Below are 24,236 nucleotides of genomic sequence, written 5' to 3'. Positions count from 1 at the left end.
CACAAGGCACACCATGCTAGCTATCTGCTGCATGGCATATTAAGGGCCCGACCCACACGAGGATGGGAGAAAACATAGAACATGATGGTAGACAAAGACCATATGGCACATCCAGGCTGTCCATCCACATCTCCTGCTCAGCTTTAAAGTCCCGTCCTCTCCCTCACAGATCCCGAGACTGTCCCATGCTTTCTTGAATTCTGACACTGCTCCCCCGTCTCCACCACCTCCACGGGGAGGCCCCTTCCATGCATCCAGCACCCTCTCTGCAGATTACTCCTACCTCCTTTCATCCCATCACCTCTCCTTCCAGAGCCCCCTTTCTGTTCAGAGAGAGACCCATATACTGTGCATTTGATCCTTGGAAGCATTTAAAGGTCTCTATTATATCTGCCCTTTCCCACCTTCCCTCCAGAACACCCATGTCTGGATCTTTAAGTCTGTCCCCCATATGCTTTATGATAAAGATTTCTGACCAATTCAGTGGCTGCCCTCTGGGCCAACTCTATTCAATTTATATCCATTTTAAAGTCCAGTTTCCAGAACTGCACATAGTACCCCATATGAGCTTTCATCAGAGACTTATACAGAGACTTAATCTCCTTTTTTTTCTACTGATCACTCCTCCACCTATTCACCCAAGCATCCTTCTCTGGCTTTTGCCATCGCTCTGTCTACCTCTTTGGCCACCTTGAGATCACCACAAACGATCACACCCTAGATTCCGTTCTTGTTTTGTGCACAGAATTTCATCCCCTAATCTGCACCGCTCCCTTGTATTTTTGCAGCCCAAATTCATGATGCTGCATTTTTTTTTTTTAGCATGACGTTTCAGCTGCCAGGCTCCACACTATTCCTCAAGCTTTACCAGATCCCTCCTCATGTTTTCCACACCTTCCAGAGTATCTACCTGGTTACAGATTTTGGTATCATCTGCAAAAGAGGCAAACCTTTCTCAATAGCCCTTCCATAATGTTGCTAATGAAAATGTTGAAGAGAACAAAAGATGACATTTAACCACAAGGGACTCCCCTTGATCTTCTGATCTTAAATCAGATGCCTTTAATTCACTAGGCCATGTGGTCTTATACAAAGAAAATCTTTCCCAGTGGTAGTCACATAGTAGGACTAATCCCTACCAGCAGACCTGGGGTTTGAAGCCATGGCTTTCTACATATCAAAGCACAGCACTTACCACCAGAGCTACCGTTGGCAGCCTCAGTAAACTGAGCTACGTATTAACAACAAATTGTGCTATATCTACACAATAAATCGGTGTAGCACCTGAATGAAAGGTCCCCCCATACCTAGAATTTTAAAAAGCTTATCTTTACCAGGCTCCAGAGATCTCCCCTCTGACCTCTCCTTGGACAGCCTACAGCCCCTTTACCTCAGCCCACCTCCTCTGATGGGACACGTCTATTCCAAGTCACAATACTCCTCCCCATACAGGAGGCGGTCGCTTTCCTGTCCCTCCCCTGAACATCTGCTTTCGGGATGTTGAACGGTGTGGTACGGTGAAGGCAGGCAGCACTCGGCTTTTCCACGTGACCATGGTGTACAAGACCAGCATTCCTCACACACCCCCCCTGCTCCCTACACACAGTCCAACATTGCTTGGCTCCAAAAAAGAATGATTTTTCTCCTTGGCCATGCAAAACCTCATAAGAACATAAGAAAATGCCATACTGGGTCAGACCAAGGGTCCATCAAGCCCAGCATCCTGTTTCCAACAGTGGCCAATCCAGGCCATAAGAACCTGGCAAGTACCCAAAAACACCCACACACAGCAGCGCAGAAGAAAGCGGCTAGAAGAAACTGCATGAGGTCCTCTGGCCTGTCCTCACACCCTGTGGCAGGATCCATCACACCTGTATCATCCCAGACAATGTTTGCCTAACCTGCCCTTAAAAAACCTCCAGTGCATGACCAGCCAAACCTCTAACCTCAGGCTCCCCGGTCGCTATTCATCCAGCGCAGTGCATTTCAGGTGGGGCGCATCCCCCAACACAGCCCTATGCTCCAGGACGTCCTACCACTGGAGGGGGGAGAAGGAGGGAGGGGAAGCAGAGGAGGCTGCAGCCAGAGGCATTTACCATCAAACTGGTACTGGATGATGTTATTGAAGACCTCCAGCAGGAAGAAGACGAGGTGGTGGTTCTGGACCGCTGAGAAGAGGAACCAAGTGGTGGAAAAGGCCTCCAGCAGGTGCAGAAGCTTGTTAGCGGCGACCATTGAGAGAGACTTCAGGTACGGAGAAACTGGCCATGAAGCAGAGGGTCAACGTGAGAGAAAAGAGAGAGCATGAGAAAAAGTGCCACAAGGCCAGGCAATAGAGGAGGTGCCACCAACTTCCTAGTCAGCTCCCTTTCAAGTCTAAACCCAAAATCTACTGCAGACGGCAGGTTCACGGTCCCCACAGCAGAGGGAATAACCGTATTCTTGTAAGCGGGTAAATAGTGCCATCTGCTGGACAAACATCTTCCTTACATCTATTCTGACCTAAAGAAATATTCCTATTTAACGTCTTATTCGGTGATTATCTAGTAAAACGTTTTCTATTTCCACATTGTCTGTGACTTCCCTCCCCCTCACCCACCAGACTTTTCTCAGTAATAATCTCTCTAAATAGCTAAAGTCTTGGTACTGACTCAAATCTAGCTTCCTGAGTTTGCCTCTATTCCTGGCCAGTCTTAGCCTGCAATTCTGTGTAATAACTGCTCTCAGACCCCCCGATGCAGCCACAGTGCATGGCAGTGCATCCAGACCTCATTCAGGGAACCTTACCGTTCACTATGATGGTAAGCAAGCAGTCAAAGAGGGGTTGCAAACGCTGATGTCCGCTGGTTATGATCTTGTGGAACACCTACACCACCACCCCCCACAAAAAGAAAACACAATTTAATCATCTGCTACGGTGTGTGTCAAGATCTCCTTCTCATGCTCTACAAGGAAAATGCATAACCCTTCCCCCAAATACAAATAATAGATCCCTTCATTCTGCATGCAGGGGCAACCTTCTCCGCAGCAATGGCATGTACCAGTGCCTGAAACAGGCAGACTGATAAACAAGAGTCCATACTCATGGCAAAGACAAGCAAGTGTGTCCGCAGAGCAGGTGCAGAACCCCAGCCCAAAAGGAAAAGGTCGGTACGTGTGTCCCCGCAGAGTGTACACGGCCCATATTCATGGCGAAGAAAGGACCGGCATTAAGTGCCTGCGGAGCAGACAGGAGCCAATAACCCCGGACAATGGGTGCATGCGCCAACGGAGGCCACCGAGAGCCCCGTACTCACCACGATGAGAAGATCGGCATGCGTGCCCGTAAACACCGGAATGTCCATCGGCACTCGGACAGAATACGGCTTGTTCAGCCGGACCCCAAAATTGCGCTCTCCGCTGAGCAGCAGGAGAATGAAGACCCCAATGTGCATGAGACCCACACGAGCTGGTCGAAAAAATACATAAATAAATAAAGGGTAAGAGAAGGGAGAAACTGTCTTGCCACCCAGTGACTAAAGGAACAGAGAGAGAGAGAGAGAGAGAGAGAGAGATGCAGGCAGACAGTGAAAGGCAGGTCAAGGGCGGGCCTGAACGTACAGACGCCTCGGGAAGTCAGAACGAGCAGAGCAGGGCTCCCCTAGTAGCACCCAGAAGCTGGCACCAGCGCGCCCAGGGGTGAGATTAAGCTGCATCCCGGTGAGAAGGGACACCGGGTATTCACTCCCACCAGAATATTCTGGCATTGGCTGTTTCCAGGCAGCCAGCCCTTCCCCTCCATGCAGAGTCAGGGCAGCCGTCCTGCTATGAACATCAGAGAAACAGTTTCAGGTTTTATGTTAAAATGTTTATTTAGTGGCCCTCTGCGGTTGCCAGTCAGTCACCAAGCTCCCCTGCAGACACCGGCGCAACAGCAGCTCCGGCAGATTTCTCAAACACCCTCCGGCCTAGCTCTGCGGCTCTGGAGGCTCAAGAAGCGACATTTTCCATCAACCCAAACCCTGAACTCACACTGATCCGCCCGGGCGTCGTTCAGAAAGAAGAGGATGGGCACCAGGATATCCAGCACGTCGCTGCTCTTCAGAACAAAGAAGAGGAATTTCTAGGAGAGAGCGAGGCAGAGTTGGTAAAACTTTGCGTGACGTTATTTTGGGGCGGGGAGACGCCTTTCTAATAGTGCGCAGTGCTGGCCACGCGCACGGGCACTTTTAGTGTATTTACGCTTTAGGGAATTCTCTAAAGGGAACTTACCCGGAGAACTTCCCTTTCACCGCTGCCTGCAACGTGGTGGGTGTGCTAAAAGCTTCCTGCAGACGTTTGCGCCCCCCCCTATTCGTGCAAGGTGGACAATTGAGGGTAAAATCACTTGCACTCTCCCGACCTAACTCCTGGAATGCCGCTTTTTAAAAGAGGCTTAAAGTATGGGCAATGGGAAAGTCTGCGCTTACTTACAGCTGCTCTGGGACTTGGGGGCCAGGCGGTGGGGTAGTATTCGGTCCAGCCAATCGACTTTGGAAATTCTGCAGGCAGCCAATCAAAACTCGGAACTGAACAGTTATGCGCTTGTTGGCCCACCAGGGTAAGCAGACGCTTCCTCAGTCCCCTGCACCGAGATGTGAGAATGACACCCCCCCCCCCACCCTTACCTTCCTGCCATCGTAAGGCCTAGTCACCTCAGCGCCCCAGTCAGCTGATTGAACTCAAGACATTAAGTGGCCCTCGTCTCTCTTCAGGACCCTCACAGGCCGACGCAATAAGACAGGTGCAAAAAAAAAAAAAAAAAAGCACGTTTTCCCCGAACGCGAGCGCACGTCCACGTCCCCCGTGCGCCTGGCGCAATATTTCAATGAGAAAGAAAGCGGAGCAGCATGCAAAAAGGACGCGCTAAGGAGAAATGTGAGTTTCTGGCGCTCAAATGTTTATTGCATCGGGCGCACGGACGTCTAAAATTGTGCGTCCTATCAAAAGTGCATCGTTTACATGTAGTTACGGAAATCTGCAATGCCTGTTTACCAAAAGGAAAGGAATCACCCACGTTTTTTGTTTTTTTTTAAGTTGTCCTTTAGCTAATCTTCATGCTCCGCTCCACTACTCCCTATACACATTTTTTTTAAATGTTTTGTTCTAACCCCAAACCATATACTAATCTCTCTAAACAACCCTACCCTATAAGGGGGCACATTTATCGCAACACAGAGGACCAGATTTTTTATGGATGATGGTGCCCTGGCTATCAGGACCCCTCAAACCTCTACACCCCTCACCCTCCACCTCCCCACCCAAAAGAACTTCATTTGAAATACGGGAAAAAAGAAAGTCTACAATGAGATTTGCAAGCTTTGTGGTTAGTTCAAATTCTCATTCTTACCCCTTCCAGCCTCCCTACACCCCTCCTGCCTGCCCCCCCCCAGGCACTGCTTGGGCAGATTGCTTACCTTGTTGAAGTCGCAGAGCTTCCAGAACAGAACCAGCAGCTCCTGATGGAACTGGATCTTCTTGGTGGAGTTTGGAAGGTAGGTCTGGATCAGTGGGTTTGACAACAAACGGGCAATACCCTTCAGGATAAAGTGGAAATCCTGAAGACAGAAAGAGCAACTTGTGATGAGCACAAAAAAAAATAGAAAAAAAAAAAACCACAACCAGCCTGTAAACCAGGTAAATACGAACGCCCAGAATCCCTTGCTTCCTTCTACAGGACAATTGTTTCCCTAGCATGAAAGCTAAGGGAGGGCCTCTCTCTCACCTCCTCCCGATGAATCCGGGACAGGTAATTCACAAAGAGGTTGTCTGGTCCCGGGGGCTGGATGAGAAGGAGAATTCTAATTAGAAGGTAAGAGTTTACTACAGAGAAAACAGAGGTGAAAACCTCTGCAGGCAGCATTACTATACCCTTTGGTGGGTTAACCGGAGAAACAAAGCCTTACATCAGCATCGTCCATGGCAGTGCTGGTGGTGGTGCCATCCACTGTGGGGCTGGTGGTGGAGGAGGCGTCGAAATCCAAAGTGACGATCAGCACTTGGGCAGCCTCTTCAACCAAAGGCTCACGGTAGTCGGAGAAGAGCAGATGGTTGTAGGGAATCCCGTAGCCCACGGGGTCATAGGCGCAGACGATATTCAGGAGTGAGGTGAAGAGAGGGAGTGCGTGTCTACGGGCAACAAGACAGCAGCAATGTCAAGGCCACCTCTAGTGAGAAGTTTACCGAGCGTCGCAGAAGGCAACAGACTTTGGAAACCCAGAGATACATGTTCAGCGCTATTTGTTTGGCTAAGTTCGGACTTGGCTAGACAAAGGGTGGAGATTTTGAAAATCCCTCCATGCTGAACGCCTCTGAGTTATCCAGCTAAGTAGGCTTGTCGGCTATGTATTTATTTATTTGATTTATATTCTGCTTTTTGGTATTCAAAGCAGATTACATTTATGTAACTGCCGGTATTTCCCTATTCCCAGAGGGCTTACAATCTAATTTACCGAATATCCTGGGAGGTACCACTTAGTTGGCTGATTGAGCCAAATAAATGCAATCATTCGGCTTTATCCAGACACGTTACCCAGATAAACTTATCTGGCCAACTTCCTTGTAAACGTGTCCACACCGCTGAATATCTGGTATAAATTAGCCAGATAACATTTCTTCATTAATCTAGGGGTAAGTTAACGCATTGACAAGAAAAAGAGGCACGTGGTGCGATAATCCCTATTTTTCGCGCTAAGGGGAGGGAGAGGGGGAGAGACTCTATAACAGGGTACCATCAAGCTAGGGTGAGATAACCTAGTACAAAATGTCATCTTTCTGAGACTTTCCTCACTCCAAATGACGTCAAAACTTCACCAAGGTGCATACTGTGAGGCCCTCCCCAGAGCCTCTGGGGAGGGCCTCACAGTATGCACCTATTTATATCTCTATAGGAAGGCCATCTAATAGGTTGAGGTGAGGTGTTGGTGGTAGTTTAGGGTTTAGGGGCCAGTTTCGCATGTAAAGTGAGACGTACGAACAGCACAGTACACCTTGGTGAAGTTTTGACGTCTTTTGGAGTGAGGAAAGTCTCAGAAAGATGACATTTTGTACTAGGTTATCTCACCCTAGCTTGGAACTCCCTATCTGAGTCTCTACACCTAACTACTGAAACAAAAAAATTCAGACGTGACCTCAAAACACGGTTATTTCAAAATGCCTACAATCTCACTTAACTTTTCTGAAATCTTCACTTGCTCCAACACTGACAAACCCATGATGAACCTAACTTCTGGAACCCTTATTGCTTTCTTTCCAACCCAACACAAATAAATGTAACTGACGCACTCTTGCTCATCCTCTTTCCCTCCTTTATTTCCCTACAGCACCTTTTGTTAAAATTGCTACCTCTTCCCTACTACCTCTCCCTTATATATTTCCCCTCCCCTGTCCGCCTTAGTCAATATACACGTCTTGCGCTAAAATTTATGATATATGAACAAATCATGTGAGAGTAACTGGCTACCAATAATATTTATGTCATGATGTAAACCACTGTGATCCTCACTTGGAATGACGGTATATAAAATGGCTAAATAAATAAATATCATAATAAAAAGAGTACCAATCGATGGCGTTATTCATTCCGTGAAGGTGGACAGTGTCTAGACGAACAATCCACTGCTGTTCTTTCAGATTTAAGAGACCCATAGTAACAGCAATAGGGTCGCTATTAGAACCACTGTCCATTTCTGTTGATCGTTTTTTGCAACCTTTTGTGCCTTTAGTTTGATCGTATATTAAAGACATGAAACAAATGATGAGAATTTTGGAGACAGTGACAAACGTACAACAAGCATATTTAGTCACGCTAGGTATTAGAGCCTTATACACTAGAATCCCCCAAAATCAAGCCCTTCGAGTCATCCAAACAAACCTTGGACATCAGAATACGACAACAAGTACCCACAGAATTTTTGATATCATAAGCATCTTTGGCACTATGTGAGAATTATTTTTCCTTTAACAATGTCTTTTGTAAACAAATTCATGGGGACTGCCATGGGTGCCACAATGGCCCCAGAGTTATCCAACCTGTATATGGCTACTTTTGAAGATCATCATTTGTATTCAGTGCCATTTTTTCAACATATATCAATGTGGGTAAGATATATCGACGACATATTCTTTTTGTGGCAGTCTGACGAAGCTAGTTTACTCTGATTTGGGGATTGGATAAATACTTTAGACGACAATTTGCATTTCAAAATGATATAATCATTTCAGTACCATCAATTGTTTAGACATCACCACCCTTAAGCAAGATAATGTATTCAGTACTAGCATATACAGGAAATCTAGTGACAGAAACACATTATTGCATTTTAACAGTTTCCACCCATATTGTTTAAAAAGCAATTTACCAGTAGGACAATTCTTATGGTTACGTTGATTATGTTCCACCAGAACTGAATTTTTAAACACAAGCAGAAACATTGTCCAAAAAATTGCTTGCACGTGGGTATCCATATCATCTCATCAAGCAGGCTTACAAAAGAGCAAAGAATGCGGAGAGACAATGGCTTTTATTGGACAATGTGACAAACGACGTAATGAGTCCTACTGTGTGCATATTAAGGTATTCCTCTAGATCAGCAACAACTGCCTCTCTCGTACATCATTACTGGCCAGTGTTGCGGATTTATCCCATTTTTTTCTGAGGCCCCACTCATAGCTTACAGTCATGGAAAAAATATATGAGATTACCTAGTGCACTCATCAATGAGTTCATGTTTCACCCAAGATAGTGAACGCCAGGTAGGCCATTGGACATGTCAAAATTGTTCCATGTGTGATCAAGCTGTTATTGGCCCTTGCTGGCAAGATAGTATGGGATTACAGAACAAATCACTTGGATATACTGATTGCACCACGTCTAATATCATTTATAGGATCTGAAGTGGCGGGTTATAGAGAAGGTTCCTTTGAATTTACAGGGCGGGAATATCTTAAAATTCTCTTAAATCTAAAAGAACAGCAGTGGATTTTTCGTCTAGCCACTGTTAACCCTCACGGACTGAATAACACTATCGACTGGTACTCTTTATTATAATAGTCATGAGGATTTTATAAGTTGAAAACATTTTTTGAAGCAATGTGTCTGATGATATTGGAGTGACATTTTTCCCTGTATATCAAGGAGACTGATTACGTCCTCTTCCGGTTACTATCATTTCCGGAGAAAACACCGCTAAGAGCTGAGAATGTTGACACATATGAGTAAGTGTTTTTTTTCTCATTTTTTTCATGTTGGATTAAGAAATAGCTAAAACAGGGTGCTTTTCATTTGTAAGAGGTGTTGCGATTCTGGTCACTGGGGCAGTGACCGGGCCCTTACCTCCTTCTGAGGCACCGCGATTCGCCGGTCCCCGAGCCTCTCGAGCTGCGTGGCAGCGGCTGAAAACCGCCGGTTCCTGGGCCTCCCAAGCCGCATGGCAGCAGCGTCTCCACGAGGGAGACGCCGCCGAAGACTCCGCCCCCTTGGAGTGCCGCGCGCGAGGACCGCCATTTTATTGGTGCAGCCCCGGATGTCAGAATCCACCTCCTGATGACGTCAGACGCCAGTAAGGGGGATTTAAACCGAGCCCGGGGATTCTATCTTTGCCTAGCAACGAGGTCACTTTCTGAAGTGCTAGTTGCCTCCTGTCGGTTCCTGATTCCTGCCTGCCTGCCTTGTATTCTGCTTGCTTAATTGTTGGTTCCTGTTTGCCGCCTGCCTTGATTCCAGCTCGTGACTTTGACTTTGCCAGTTTGCCGCCTGCCCTGATTTCTGCCTGTGACTCCGACCCTGCTTGACTGCCGCCCGCCTCGACTCCGGTCCGTGACTCCGTCTCCGCTGCCAGCCTCCAGTCCTGACTCAGTTCCGTGACTTCACTTTGCCTGTTTGCAGCCAGTCCTGACTCTGGTTCACACTCTTCCTGGGTTCATCAGTACTTCGCCTAAGTCCCAGCGGTCCGGGTCCCTACGGGCTCCTCCTGGGGGGACCTCGGACTTCCAGGGTGAAGACGCCTAAGCCCTAGCGACCCGGGTTCCTACAGCTCCTCTGGAGGAATCACGGGTTTCCAGGTGAAGCTCGTCAGCCCAGTGTGTGTTCTGCCTCCCGGTCGTCCTTCCTGGCCGGCCGGCCCAAGGATCCACTTCCCGGATTGGATAGTCGTAACAGTTTGCTAGGCAAAGATAGAATCCCCGGGCTCGGTTTAAATCCCCCTTACTGGCGTCTGACACAACTCTCTCCAATTTGGATCACTTCGTGGCTAATTTCAAAGCAGCGTTTGATGAACCCGCTCGTCAGACTTCTGCAACCTCTGAATTACTACAGCTCCGCCAGGGACCCCGCACTTTGGCTGAATATGCGCTGGGATTTCGCACGCTGGCGCTGGAAGTAGGCTGGCGTGATGTCGCCCTGCGCGGGATTTTCCTTGAGGGTTTAGCGGGACGAATCAAAGATGTCTTGGCAGCCCGAGACATCCCCGAAGACCTTAACGCTCTCATCGAGCTCACTGGACGCATAGACCAACGTCTGCAGCAGAGGGCCAAGGAGGTACGTCCTCCCCAACGTATGGTGCCTTTGGCTCCCACTTTCTCGAGGCTGCTCGTGTCCATGCCTCGATCCACGGGGGCGTCCGCTGAGGCCTCTCCCGAGGAACCCATGCAATTGGGTAATACTTCTTTGACGGAGGAGGAGAGACGTTGTCGCCAGTCTCTGGGCCTTTGTTTGTATTGTGGCGGAAAGGGTCATTTCCTGTCGCAATGTAAAGTAAGGCCGGAAAACGCTCGAGTCTAGAAGAAGCAGAGGAGTGTCTTCTGGGCTGTTTCAACGCTGCTCCTCAATGTACAGTTCCTGTAACTTTAAGGTTTTCCGGAGGTTCCTTCGAAACTCAAGCTCTCATTGACTCCGGAGCTGGAGGGAACTTCATCACCCAGACCTTAGTTCAGCAACTTCAGTTATCCACGCAACCTCGTGTTCCACCATTACGGGTTACTTCCATCCAAGGAACTCCGTTGCCCGGGAGTATCTCTGTTATCACGAAACCACTGATACTTCAAACCGGGATATTACATGAAGACACAATCTCATTTTTGGTCCTGGAGCGCTCTGTGCACCCGATTGTCCTCGGTTTACCTTGGTTGCAGTTACATTCACCAACGATTTGCTGGGATGATATTCAGATTACTCGATGGAGTTCACATTGTCTCCAGTCCTGCATCAGGGCCACACCGGTTCCACCTATTCCATTGGCTCATATTGGAGTTCCACTCCCAGCTCCCTACGCGGACTTTGCGGACGTCTTTTCTAAAGAAAAAGCGGAGATTCTACCCGAACATCGCCCCTTTGACTGTGCTATAGACTTACTTCCTGGAACCACGCCTCCACGAGGTAGGGTCTATCCTCTCTCTCAACCTGAGACTAAAGCCATGACAGAGTATATCCGTGAGAATCTCACTAAAGGGTTCATCCGACCATCTAAATCATCTGCAGGAGCGGGGTTCTTTTTTGTGGCTAAAAAGGATGGTTCCCTCAGACCATGCATTGACTATAGGGGTTTGAATACCATTACTAAGAAGAACCGCTATCCGCTACCATTAATTCCTGAACTGCTTGACAAACTTCAGGGAGCTCGAGTATTCACTAAACTGGATTTGTGGGGGGCTTACAATCTGGTCCGGATCCGTCCCAGGGATGAATGGAAAACTGCATTCAATACCCGGGACGGGCATTATGAGTACCTGGTCATGCCATTTGGGTTATGTAACGCCCCAGCGGTATTCCAGTATCTCATGAATGAGATTCTTCGTGAACTATTGTATTCTTGTGTTATTGTGTATCTGGACGATGTCCTTATTTTCTCGCAGGACTTGAAGTCTCATCGACGCCAGGTACGACAAGTACTCCAGATTCTTCGAGAGCAACACCTATATGCGAAGCTAGAGAAATGTTTATTCGAACAGGATTCGGTACCATTCTTGGGATATGTTATTTCCGCTACCGGGTTCAACATGGACCCCGAGAAAGTGTCAGCAATCCAGAAATGGCCACAACCTATCGGATTATAAGCCTTGCAGCGCTTTTTAGGGTTCGCGAACTTCTACAGACATTTCATCCCTGGATACTCACGTTTAGTAGCACCATTGACGGCCCTAACTAGAAAAGGGGCAGATACTCGACTCTGGCCTCCCGAAGCATGTCAAGCGTTTCAAGACCTAAAGGAGGCGTTCCTGACGAGGACATGTTTACGCCATCTTGATCCTTTGCGTCCATTCATAGTTGAGGTGGACGCTTCTAGTGTGGCTGTAGGGGCGGTTCTGTCTCAATACTCCAGCACGGGGAAGCTATTACCATGCTCATACTTCTCCAAAAAGTTCACTCCTGCAGAAAGCAACTACGGAATTGGCGATAAGGAACTACTGGCCATTAAATAAGGTTTCGAGGAGTGGAGACAATGGCTGGAGGGAGCCCAGCATCAGGTCACCGTATACACTGACCATAAGAATCTCGAGTTCCTAGCACAGGCCTAGCGCCTTAATCCTCGGCAAGCTAGGTGGTCTCTTTTCTTCAGCCGATTTGATTTTATTCTGAAGTACCGGCCTGCCGCTAAAAATGTCCGGGCTGATGCCTTATCACGTAACACCATTTTCGAAGAAAAAGATGACCCCCCACAGTACATTATCGATCCGGCCCGAGTTCTCCTTGCTGGCACCAGTGTATCCACGCAAGGAAGGGTGGTCGTTTCTCGACGGGATCGTAGAAGGGTGTTAGAATGGGCCCACGACTCCCTTACGGGAGGTCACGCCGGTCAGGAGAGAACATTAACTCTTTTGAACCGATACTATTGGTGGCCACGAGTTCGGCAGGATGTGCGAGAATATGTGGCGGCATGTCCGACTTGTGCCAGACAGAAACCGCTAACTGGACGGCCTTGGGGTCTTCTTCATCCTCTGCCCATACCCACAGAACCTTGGACCCATATTGCCACAGATTTTGTAGTGGATTTGCCCCCATCTGATGACAACACGGTAATATGGGTCACCGTGGATCGGTTCTCTAAGATGGTGCATTTAGTTCCGCTGCCTAAACTGCCATCTGCACCAGAACTAGCAGCCTTATTTACTCAGCACATCTTTCGAGCCCATGGTCTTCCGCAGAGCATTGTCTCCGATCGAGGACCACAGTTTACGGCCCGCTTCTGGCGCGCTCTGTGCAAGAAATTCGGAGTACAGTTGAATTTGTCCACCACGTTTCACCCACAGAGCAATGGACAGACTGAACGGATGAATCGCTCTCAAGACTTTCCTTCGGAGCTTCATTTCAGAACGTAGGGATAATTGGGTTTCCTTACTCCCATGGGCCGAGTTTGCCTACAATAATCACATCCATTCAGTTACAGGGCAATCTCCGTTCCAAACTGTCTTTGGACGACATCTTCGGTCTCCTGTTCCAGTTCCGGTTGAAGTTCCTTCACCAGCGGCTCAAACTATGGCCGCGCAACTTCATCAACTCTGGAAACTACTTCAACAACGACTCGCTACTGCTGCTCGAAAAGCACAGGATACTACCAATCGTCATCGACGTCCAGGCCCTGAATTGTTGCCTGGGTCCAAGGTTTGGTTAAGCACCAAGAACCATCATTTTCCAGGACGGTCCCGCAAGCTAGCTCCCAAGTTTTGTGGACCATTTCCTGTGGCAGAACGGATAGGCCTGGTTTCATATCGGCTTCGGCTGCCTTCAACCCTACGCATCCACAATGTGTTTCATGTGTCCCTCTTAAAACCTGTAGTGTACTCCCGTTTCCATCGCATCACTCAAGATGAGGTACCCGCTTCAACACCTGCAGATCCGGTGTACCAGGACATGGGGTGAAGGATGTGCGCTTCCATAGTCGGCGCAGGGAGTACTTACTTGCCTGGGAGGGTTGTGGTCCGGAGGAAGATTCGTGGGAACCGGCACGGAATATTCTTGACAAGTCTCTGCTGACCCAATATCACCTGGACAATCCTGGAAAACCTGGTCCTCTTAGGAGGGGGCGTAAAAGGGGGGGTACTGTTGCGATTCCGGTCACTGGGGCAGTGACCGGGCCCTTACCTCCTTCTGAGGCGCCGCGATTCGCCGGTCCCCGAGCCTCTCGAGCCGCGTGGCAGCGGCTGAAAACCGCCGGTTCCTGGGCCTCCCAAGCCGCATGGCAGCGGCGTCTCCACGAGGGAGACGCCGCCAAAGACTCCGCCCCCTTGGAGTGCCGCGCGCGCGAGGACCGCCGTTTTATTGGTGCAGCCCCGGATGTCAGAATCCGCCTCCTGATGACGTCAGACGCCAGTAAGGGGGATTTAAACCGAGCCCGGGGATTCTATCTTTGCCTAGCAACGAGGTCACTTTCTGAAGTGCTAGTTGCCTCCTGTCGGTTCCTGATTCCTGCCTGCCTGCCTTGTATTCTGCTTGCTTAATCGTTGGTTCCTGTTTGCCGCCTGCCTTGATTCCAGCTCGTGACTTTGACTTTGCCAGTTTGCCGCCTGCCCTGATTTCTGCCTGTGACTCCGACCCTGCTTGACTGCCGCCCGCCTCGACTCCGGTCCGTGACTCCGTCTCCGCTGCCAGCCTCCAGTCCTGACTCAGTTCCGTGACTTCACTTTGCCTGTTTGCAGCCAGTCCTGACTCCGGTTCACACTCTTCCTGGGCTCATCAGTACTTCGCCTAAGTCCCAGCGGTCCGGGTCCCTACGGGCTCCTCCTGGGGGGACCTCGGACTTCCAGGGTGAAGACGCCTAAGCCCTAGCGACCCGGGTTCCTACAGCTCCTCTGGAGGAATCACGGGTTTCCAGGTGAAGCTCGTCAGCCCAGTGTGTGTTCTGCCTCCCGGTCGTCCTTCCTGGCCGGCCGGCCCAAGGATCCACTTCCCGGATTGGATAGTCGTAACAGAGGTGCTACTTGTGCCTCCTGAAGAAGAATTTGGTATGTTCGAAACGCGATCCGGTGTCGGGCTGGATGATTTATATTCATAGCGGAGGATTTAATTGATAGCGGGCATCTGATTCTACATTTCACGGCATGATTCCAAGAAACTGTGACAATGACCAATAAGGCAGAGCAATAAGTGGTAACACAGATCGATGTTGCCTATTATGAAGGTCATTTTAGAAATTGCCAGAGTCTCTTTTAGCAGGATTTTGCTAATAGAGGGGAGAAGGATTAATATATTTGTATTTTATAAAAAGCCACAACTATGTTCAGATATTCCCTTTTGCGTGCGAATATACACGCATAGAAAAGGTGGAAGCCTAGGGATGTTCTGGGACTTGGCCAACATGCGTGCACATAAGTTGCTATTTTCAAAGACACATATGTGCCATCTTTTCCAACTTACTCGTGTGTTTTTCCACCTGCTAATTACCTGGCGTAAGTGATAACAAGTGTTTATCGTGTAGTACTGATTGGAGGGGGGTAGCAGGTCTTGTTAAACTGGGAAGAGTTCAGGCTGAACTCCGAGGGTCTCAATGGCCTGGGGTAGGACTGGGTGAACTGGTAGACTAATTGGAAAAACTGGTAATTTCCTCCACGCCCGCATTTTATAAAATCGGCTGAGTTAACGTGTGCAAATGAGGACTTGTGCGAGTAAGTCCTCGTTTACATTTGCACGTAAATTATATGCTCGCACGTGTTTAAAATCGGTGGGTAAAGCACCTGTGTTCCATGCATTGAAATATGTGCTCTCAATGCATCACATGTATTCGTGCATACATGTGGTGCATAAGGTATTTTATAACATACACCTATGTGATACATGCACGTTAAAAACTACTATAGTCAAATTGTGTGCGCCCAAACACACGCGCACATGCTTCAGAGTTATCCTCCCTGAGTGTAAGCCCTCAGGGACATGGAAATGCCTACTGTACCTGAATGTAATTTGCCTTGAGCTACCAACGGAAAGCCATGCACTAGATACTAATTAATGAATTGATTAAAAAAATAAATACATGGATGGGCTATATCGGACTATCACACTTCACCACCAGGGGGCAGTCTCTGCAAACCATCCTCGAAGGAATGGCTCACATGACCTTAATGAAAAGCAGTTCTTAAGGCAGGACTTCATCAGTAGCCAACTCCAGCTTCATTAGCAGGGCTGCCAGTAGCATATAAAACACTGACAAAATCCAAGTCTTCTCTATCCCTTCCTCAGTACTCATCTACCGAACGACGGTATATAAAAATTGATAAATAAATCTCCCACACCACTAATCTTTAAGAAGCCTAAATTCAGTTGCCTCCCCCAGCATCTAAAATAACCAGCTAAAAAACTTAGCCAGCTAGATTTCAGGCAAAATTATCCCTAAATCTAGCTCAGTAAGATTTAGGCCTGCCTTTTCTGTACCTGGGGGTTAACCATCTAAGTTTAGCCAGCTAGTGCTGAAAAATCTATGCTAGCTGGCCAAGCCTTCCCGCTGACTCTGGGGATGTCTCTAGGCCAGCCCTCTTTCTGCATGCCTAAATCCAGCCAACAAGTGAATCTTCACCCCGTGGGATTTAGCTGCCTATCCCCTTTGTTAGGTGGCTACATTCTTCTGAACATTAATCCTTTACTGACCTGAAAAATGAGGACAGTTAGAGATCAAAAATTGATGAGTCTGCTCCTCATCACACAACACAGGAGTCTCTCACCCTCACCTCTCCCCAACACAATCTGCTCCTCATCACACAGCTCAGGGTTTTCTCACCCTTAACCCCCATCACAGGGTTTTCTTACCCTTACCCCCACCCCATCATAGTCTGTTCCTCATCTCACAGCGCGGGGGGTCTCACTTTGTCCCATCTGTCTCACCTGTTCTCGGTGGAGCAGAAGAATTGTACCCAGGGGTTGATGCCACTGCCACTCTCGGAAGAAGGTGCCAGGTACATGGCTTCCGAGAAACAAGTCAGCAGAAGCTTCAGCAGCTCCGTCCTTCCAAAAACAAAACAGCAGAAACAGGGGAAGGTCAGGGAACAGAAGTGGTAGTGCATCAAAACGGGGAAACACTGAAATCTCCAGTGGAGATGGCCCAGGAGGAGGATACGAGAGAACCGTGGCAACGAAGCCTCAGCTCCCTGCTACCACATCTCCCAAAAAAAAAGGATGAGATGGGTTCAGGTGTCACCATGCATGATCTGAGAACAAATAACCTCTTCCCTGTAGCTCTTCAAAAAAATAATTGCATCTCTGTGACCTCCCTCACTAACAAACCTTAAACACGCTCCCTGTTTTTTAAATTTTTTTCTGACCTGACAGTTTCCTGCTGCCCTTTTTGCAGTTTCAGCTAAGTTGGAACCAGGGATATTTTTTTCTTCTCTTGTATATTCCTTCCCAGCTTACGTTCAGTCCAGTCACCGCAGCAGGCGGCCTCACACCAGGGCTCCTTTTGTTACCCTGCAATCATGGGTCCTAAATCTGACCACTAGGTGTCACCATTGCACAGCGACTGATCCATCAGGGACTGTGAACGCTGCCCCCGCAGCCCCCCCCCCCCCCCCCCCCCCCCCCCCCCCCCCCCCAGCCAACCAGAGGAGTAGAGGACCCAAGCTAGGAAATCAAAACCACTAAAGCAGCCTGACACAGCCACAATCTGCAACTCTCACCATCTTCACCTCTCGAGCCGCAGAAGGAGGGTGTAACAGGCTTGGCGACATTAAGCCTGCCCAAATATTGCCTGAACCTCAGCCAGCTCCAAAAAAAAAAAAAAAAGTCTCAGATGCTAGACAAAAAAAAAGGGTCATCGGGGCTCATGGGAGAAATGTGGGGTTGCCGATGGGACGCATTCCCACCGGCCACCGAAAAGAAGAGCGAGACCACCGGAAGCAGCTGGCATAGGCAGCCGGAACTCATCCCACAGGCAGAACCCTTTCAAGGACTTTTAAAATTCGCAGACTGGCTGTGCTGGCCGCATGCATCACGAGTCCGGCGCACCTAGTCCGTGAATTTTGAAAAGGTTTGTAGCTGACATTTTAGCACAGGTAGCTGGCACTTGCAATGACCTTTAGCACGCTGCGGCCTCTCCACACCTTAAAGCCTCATGCAACCCCTCTGTGCCTCTGACAGATAACCTGACAGGATAGTGGCTGCTGAGTCCTGCTGCACCCCCCAGTCCCACAGCTTTACCTGTTCAAGTCATGAACATAGTTGGGCTGGGGGGAGTGAGCAAAGCCAACACCAGCCTCCCAGATGTATTCACAGCTGTCAAGAGAGTGAATGTCCTCCGCCGACTCCTGCAGTGCACAAGGAAGGAATCAGAGGTCAGCATTTCAGGTGCGGACGCAAGGGAGGCCTCTTTGGAGACAGCAGAGACCAGAGCAGTGAGAGATGGTGCTGCCGAAACTAGGTCAGCGCTAGGTGAAATACTAGAAGCACCAAGCTAAACATTCAGTATCCACTGTTCCTTAGAGCCAGTCCCATGAGGAGAGGAGAATCTCTGCGCTCACACTTGGATATGCAGCTCCCCCTGCTAGAAGAGGCTCCGAGCGCCCCCCTCTCCCTCCCCCAACAGCTAAGCACTCCTAAACCATTCTCTGCAATTATTCCCGCTATCCCATAGCCTTCATATCTAAACCATTGCCTCCAGCACCCCCTGCTGGAGAAGGATGGGACTGGAGGGGTATGCTCATCCGCCACTACACTCCCTGCAGTTCCTGTCCCGAGGAGCACTGAGAGGGGGGGAAACTTTGCTCTGGCGAATGCCCTTAAGAGCAGCAGCAAAGCTGGTGCTAGGCATATTCAGAACCAACCTCTACTGGGCACAGCCAGCGGGGGGGGGAGGCAATGAGAGGAGTTTAATACACTACAAAATCTCTCCCTTATCTGTGGCAGATCTGGAATCTTCCTAAAAGCCAGGAGAGACTGAGCATCATCCTACCAGCTGACCCTGTGACCGGACAGAGGACAGGGATCAGCTTCGTCACTGGTCGGGGGTGGGGGAGTGAGAGGGATACATCACATTGTGTATACCCTTATTAAAATGTCACAGTGAGATTTCTAAGGAACAGCCTCCATCTGTTGTCCTGCCTCGGGCTCCCACCGCACCTCCAGGTAATGTGCCTGGCTTTCCTCACGCCCCCCACACATCTGGCGATGATGCACAGAGCAGGAGCTGAATGAAGCTTCGCAGAAAGGGCAGACGACACGGCTGAATAACAGCACCGACGGCTCAGCACGTCGGGACAGCAGCTCAACAGAATCGGGAATGACTCGGCAGCACCTAGGAGCGTCCTCGCTGCTTCGTCTCCGACAGCGCATACGCACAACATCCTCAGTAACATTCACGCCGAGGCAGAGGACACCAGTCCTCCCCCCCCACCACCACCGCCTCTTGCATCTGGAAACATGCCAGACTGAAACATGTGACCATCCTCCCCTGACACTCCTGTCCTCCCCCCCCCTCGCAGGGCCACAGACACAGGACTGGCTGTTCCCGGGCACCCTTCCATATTGCAAACCGTCCCAAGCCAGCCACCCACAGGGAGGCTCCTGGCTCTCACCGCACCGCTCTTCTTATGGCTCTGGACCGTGAAGTCTGGGCAGAAAAGCAGATCGGCCACAGCAAGCAGCAGGGACTCCGCCAGCGGCCTGGCATTCTCATCTTCTTCACTCCCCTAAGAAATAGAGAGAGAGAGAGAGAGGCGGCGTCAGGCCCTCAAAGTCAGAGGCTAAAAAACAGGGCATCCCGAATCTGTCCTGGGACAGGCAGATTTTCAGGATTTCCACGATGAATATGCAGGGGCAGAGAACAGAAAGGAAATGCTGAGGGGATGGGAGCAATCGTATTTGTATTTACCCTTGGTTTATCATCCTCCATTCAATATCCATGGATTAATGTGGTCACCATGGTCAATATAGGTACCTGAACAAGCGGGCGCCAGAGAAGGGGGATAGAGAGGGGTTTATGTTCCCTCCCCCCACCCCCCACCCCTCTACAGAAAGATCCCCTAACACAAAATGGATACAGACCCCTCCCCGGCCGGCTCCAGGGACAGTGGACCAGAAGAAGCCTCGCCAGTCAGGGTCCTCGAAGATGTACGGCAGGATGCGGGTGAGAAGCCGAATACAGTTCAGGACAATCTGCTTCTCCTTGTCTGAGTGGCAGCCACTCTCCGCTCCCTGAACCAACTTCTCCACGGCCTACAGGACGAAAACCAAGCAAGGGTCAGACACTGGGGGGGAGGGGCTTCCACTTTCAGCCGAGTCCCTGAAACACCCGGCTGCCCCCCACGCTGCCAGCCACAGCGCCTACCCCATCACGACAGTCCCGTTGCCACTCGCAGCCCCTATACCGTTCACAGCCCCCCATTCCACCACCTACACACACACCCCCACCCCCCCGAACAGTGCCTGCACCATCCCAGGCCCCACGCCACCACGCACAGCCCTCTACAGCACACGTGCGGTCCCAGCCCCCACGCTGCCACCCGCAGCCCTCTTCAGCCCCCCCCACGCCATCACCCACTGTTCCCTGCAGTGCCTACGCCGTTACAGCCCCCCCCCCCCTCTGCACTGTCACGATCAATCGAATATAAAAAGGTACAAAGCCTCATCAGCCAGGAAATACCGAGCAACGGGCTGCACGGACGGGCGCCGGGCTTTGCCTCGCAATAGTGACAGGCAGGCAGGTTAAGCATCGCGCGAGAGCGGCCTTGCACAGACAGGTCCCCCCAAACCCCGGACTCGGCTGGACAGAAAGGAACAAACTGCAGCCCCTGTACTGTTGGGAAGGCAGATACCACCGTGACAGACAGAAGGCAAGCGAGAAAGAGAGCCCCAAATCCAGAAGGCAGCAGCAGCGCACACCCGTCGGCACCTTTCCTGCTTATTCCCTGGTGATCTTCCTTATCAGGCCCAAGACAGATAACGTTTGCCGTCTTAGCAGGCCCTTCTCCAAATTTTCTTTCGGCCTCCTCAGTGCTCTCTACCCCCTTCCACCTCATGTTTGCTCCCTTCTTTTCTCGAGTGGGGAATTCTTTTTCTAAAAATCCTCCCCTGGCCTGTGGCCAGGCACTGCCTACGCAAGAACTCTTTTCTGGTACCGAAAGAGTGAACGGCACCGGAGGGCGGAAGCCCCAGGCACGTCCTTTCGCTCCGGGCTCAGACTCCGCTCTGGGCTTACTAGGAGCAAGCAGCAATATCAAGTGCTTTCAAATCTGGAGCCCGAGGCGAGGCCGAAACCAAAAGGAAAACACTCTCAGCGGCGGGGCGTTCAGATGAGATAGTGACCGAGAACCAAAGAAAAACGAAGTTACAAAAAAAAAAAGTCCCATCAGTGGTTTGTGGTGGACCACGAGAGGAAAAAAAAGCGAACTGGTATTTCCCCAGAGGTTTAAGAGAAAAGCCTTTCCCTCCCAGGCACATGGAACCTGTTGTCCGAGATATACTCGCTCCCCCCGCAGGGCTGTCCGGAGACCCCCCCACGCACGCAGCTCACATCACAGCACGGGAGGGAGGATCGCACCCCACAAGCGAATTCTATTAAAAAAAAAAAAAAAAAGAGGGCGCGGCGATGATGATCCTTTCCCCTGTATCAGTCCACAAACCCCCTCCTGCCTGACCAAGTCAGTCCGTACGGTGTCCCGAGTCACACACAAGAGAAGCGCTAAGGCCAGCAGCTTTCGGACCGGCGCACGGGCAGACGTTTGCGCGCGGGTGTCGGCCCGCGCCAAGGGACGCGGCTATTCTATAATTTTGCGCGCATGTCATAAAACAGCCTGGCCACGCGCGCGTGTGCCGAGTTTTAAGTGGGCGCGTAAAATCCTGCTTCTCCCGCGGAGTCGGGGGATTTTAAAAGGGGGTGCCTGCCACATCATTCCCAGTTCAACCAGTTAACAGCTAGCTCCTCCAACACCACCTCACCTTGGTCTGACAGCCCAAGTTACCCCAGACCCTTTAAAACCCTCAGAAACGGCTCGATCCTTTTATTTTATGACTTGTACATCATCCAGAGCAGAAGTAACGTTACACGGTAGGGGACCTCAGTGCGGGAGTATTTACACACGCACCTCTTCGCCGGGCCCTGAAACTCTCATGCCACGCCCCCGCCCTTTTCTTGGGGGGGAGATATTCGAGGTGTGCAGGCTGCAGTATTTAGATGCGTGGATGGGCACTTTTTAAAAATACGGTCGGCACGCGCAAGCCCGACTCCTTCACGCGTCGGGCTTTAAAATTCACCTCTAAGGGTTTTCCATCCCATGTTTGCGCAGGAAACAGCCATTGCATCTGGCCACTATACGTGGCAATGAAACCCGAACAGGTGAGGAGAATATAAGCACACGAGAAGAGGGCCATCGTACCTTGTAACATAGTGTAGCAAGGTTAGAAGGAGACTCTTCCCTCACGGCCCGGATTTCTGCTGCCGGCACGAGAGCAAAGACGTCCTGAACCGAGGTGGCTGTGTCCGCCCAGAATTGGTCCCAGAAAGCATCGTCCGTTGCCTCCACTGGCTGCAGAGAGAGAGAGAGAGAGAGAGAGAAAAATCAAGGAACTGTGCCATGTACCTTACAAACCAGGAGCTCCTGAATTTCAACTGAATTCACACGATCTATTCTGTCTTTCTAGGCATAATCGCCAATCCAAAACAGAGTGTGAGGTACATAGCGATAATAAAACAAACCAGCAATATGGCAACAGAAAATAAAAACAAAACCAAAACACAGCACCAGCCTTATCACAAAAACATGAAGTATTACCAATTAAACAACCCCATTTACCACCCTACCAGCGCAAAGAGCAGGAAATTATGCAGAACACAATCCTCTCGCAACTGCCCGACAAAAGATTGCATTCTCGTCATGTTAGTCCACTTGGAGAGGCACAAATGAAGATCAGCAAACCAGATGTAGGCAGCATCTCTTTCATGGACTAACTGCTTGGGAAGTCGCTGAACTGATGGTGTGAAAACAGGGGTCCGATAAAGCATGGCGCCTTACATTCATTTGATAATCTGCAACCTGTCTTATGTTTTCAAGTACCGCATGGCCTCCAATTTCAAGCAAATGATAAGTGAGTACAATGGGGTCAACAGGACCTGGAATGGCAGGAAGGGGTAATCCAGTTGTACTGCCTTTTAACTAAGGAGAAATCAGAGCCATTAGAAGTTAAGAATGGAAAAAGAAATGTTTAATCCTCCGTTTCTTAATAAATTGAAACACTTCGTGTGGGAAGAGCATCGTACCCTACTGCTGGAACCTACGAGAGACTTTTACTCAGGAATAAAAATCTGTCGGAGGTTCCAGCAGTGCAGGAGTAAGCTCGTGGTTAGAGCAGCGGGCTATGGACCAGGGAGACCAGGGTTCAAATCCCACCACCACCTCCTTGTGACCTTGGACAAGTCACTTTACCCCTCTGTTGCCTCAGCTATGGAAACTTTCAAGCCAGGGCACACAGCAATTTTATAACTTGCGCACATGTTGTAAACTACAGTAGGCGTGTGGCCCAGGCCCGCAAAAGCTGCTTCTACCGTGTAAATCAGAGAATTTTAAAAGGAGCACGGGTCCACACTTTTCCCAGTTTCACCAGTTCCCCCACGTTGAGCTAGGTCCTCCAAACCCCCCTGGTTTAATAGCCTGCACTTATCCCAGACCCTTTAAACCCCTCCAAAACAGTTTTTTTTTCCTTACACCTCCTCCATAGCAGAAGTAAATGGACCTGGGCACTCGCCCAAGCGAGTAGGTAGATACGCACACATCTCTTGACCCCCTTTTTTGAAACCCAGTGGGGCCGATGCAATACACCGAGCGCACTGTTTAACCCGCCGTTGGTCGCGGGGTTTGTAGGCACCACCTAATCCCCTTATACAATAAGAGGGATTAGCGCCTCCACAATGCACGTCCAACGCACAGCAAAACTAACAGCATTCATGCAAATGCACGTTGACGAGGATATTAGGGAATCACCCGCAATGCAAAAAAAAAAAAAGTGCGTCTAAAAAAAAAAACCGCACATTTTTATGTTCAAACATTAACGCCTGCCTAGAGCAGGCATTAATCGCTGAGCACTCCCAAAGGTTGTACAGAAAAGCAGAAAATACTGCATTTCTGTACATTCTCCTACTTAATATCGTTGCAATATTAAATAGAAGGAACAAAATCTTTAAAAAAAAAAAAAGTTTTTAAAAAAAGTGCAGGCGGTCAGGTTCAGGAAACGGTTGCTCAGTTAACAAGCGTCTGTATCCCAAACCCCTGGCTGTGCGCCGATTAGGAAAACAACCGGCGGACAGCCA

The 24,236-nt window shown here is 49.7% G+C and overlaps 1 protein-coding gene across 2 annotated transcripts in view; it reads right to left on the bottom strand.

The window, feature by feature from the left end:
• HID1 (HID1 domain containing) overlaps nucleotides 1-24,236 on the bottom strand; it is a 70,077-nt gene that overhangs the window by 8,932 nt on the left and 36,909 nt on the right. Inside the window, exons 2-13 of one of the 2 annotated variants that reach the window (XM_029600582.1) lie at nucleotides 22,309-22,458; nucleotides 19,979-20,149; nucleotides 19,510-19,623; nucleotides 18,137-18,243; nucleotides 16,826-16,945; nucleotides 5,925-6,147; nucleotides 5,744-5,800; nucleotides 5,436-5,576; nucleotides 4,012-4,102; nucleotides 3,297-3,448; nucleotides 2,788-2,866; nucleotides 2,097-2,261 (exon numbers count right to left, since the gene is read on the bottom strand). In XM_029600582.1, coding sequence (XP_029456442.1) covers nucleotides 2,097-2,261; nucleotides 2,788-2,866; nucleotides 3,297-3,448; nucleotides 4,012-4,102; nucleotides 5,436-5,576; nucleotides 5,744-5,800; nucleotides 5,925-6,147; nucleotides 16,826-16,945; nucleotides 18,137-18,243; nucleotides 19,510-19,623; nucleotides 19,979-20,149; nucleotides 22,309-22,458 — 1,570 coding nt within the window. Of the gene's footprint in view, nucleotides 1-2,096; nucleotides 2,262-2,787; nucleotides 2,867-3,296; nucleotides 3,449-4,011; nucleotides 4,103-5,435; nucleotides 5,577-5,743; nucleotides 5,801-5,924; nucleotides 6,148-16,825; nucleotides 16,946-18,136; nucleotides 18,244-19,509; nucleotides 19,624-19,978; nucleotides 20,150-22,308; nucleotides 22,459-24,236 lie in introns of those variants that run through there. The other variant, XM_029600583.1, reaches the window with a different exon arrangement.

This window comes from Rhinatrema bivittatum, chromosome 4 (assembly GCF_901001135.1).
Source record: "Rhinatrema bivittatum chromosome 4, aRhiBiv1.1, whole genome shotgun sequence".
Lineage (NCBI taxonomy): Eukaryota > Metazoa > Chordata > Amphibia > Gymnophiona > Rhinatrematidae > Rhinatrema > Rhinatrema bivittatum.
The sequence above is the reverse complement of the archived record's forward strand: the minus strand, read 5'-3'. Positions and strand labels throughout refer to the sequence as shown.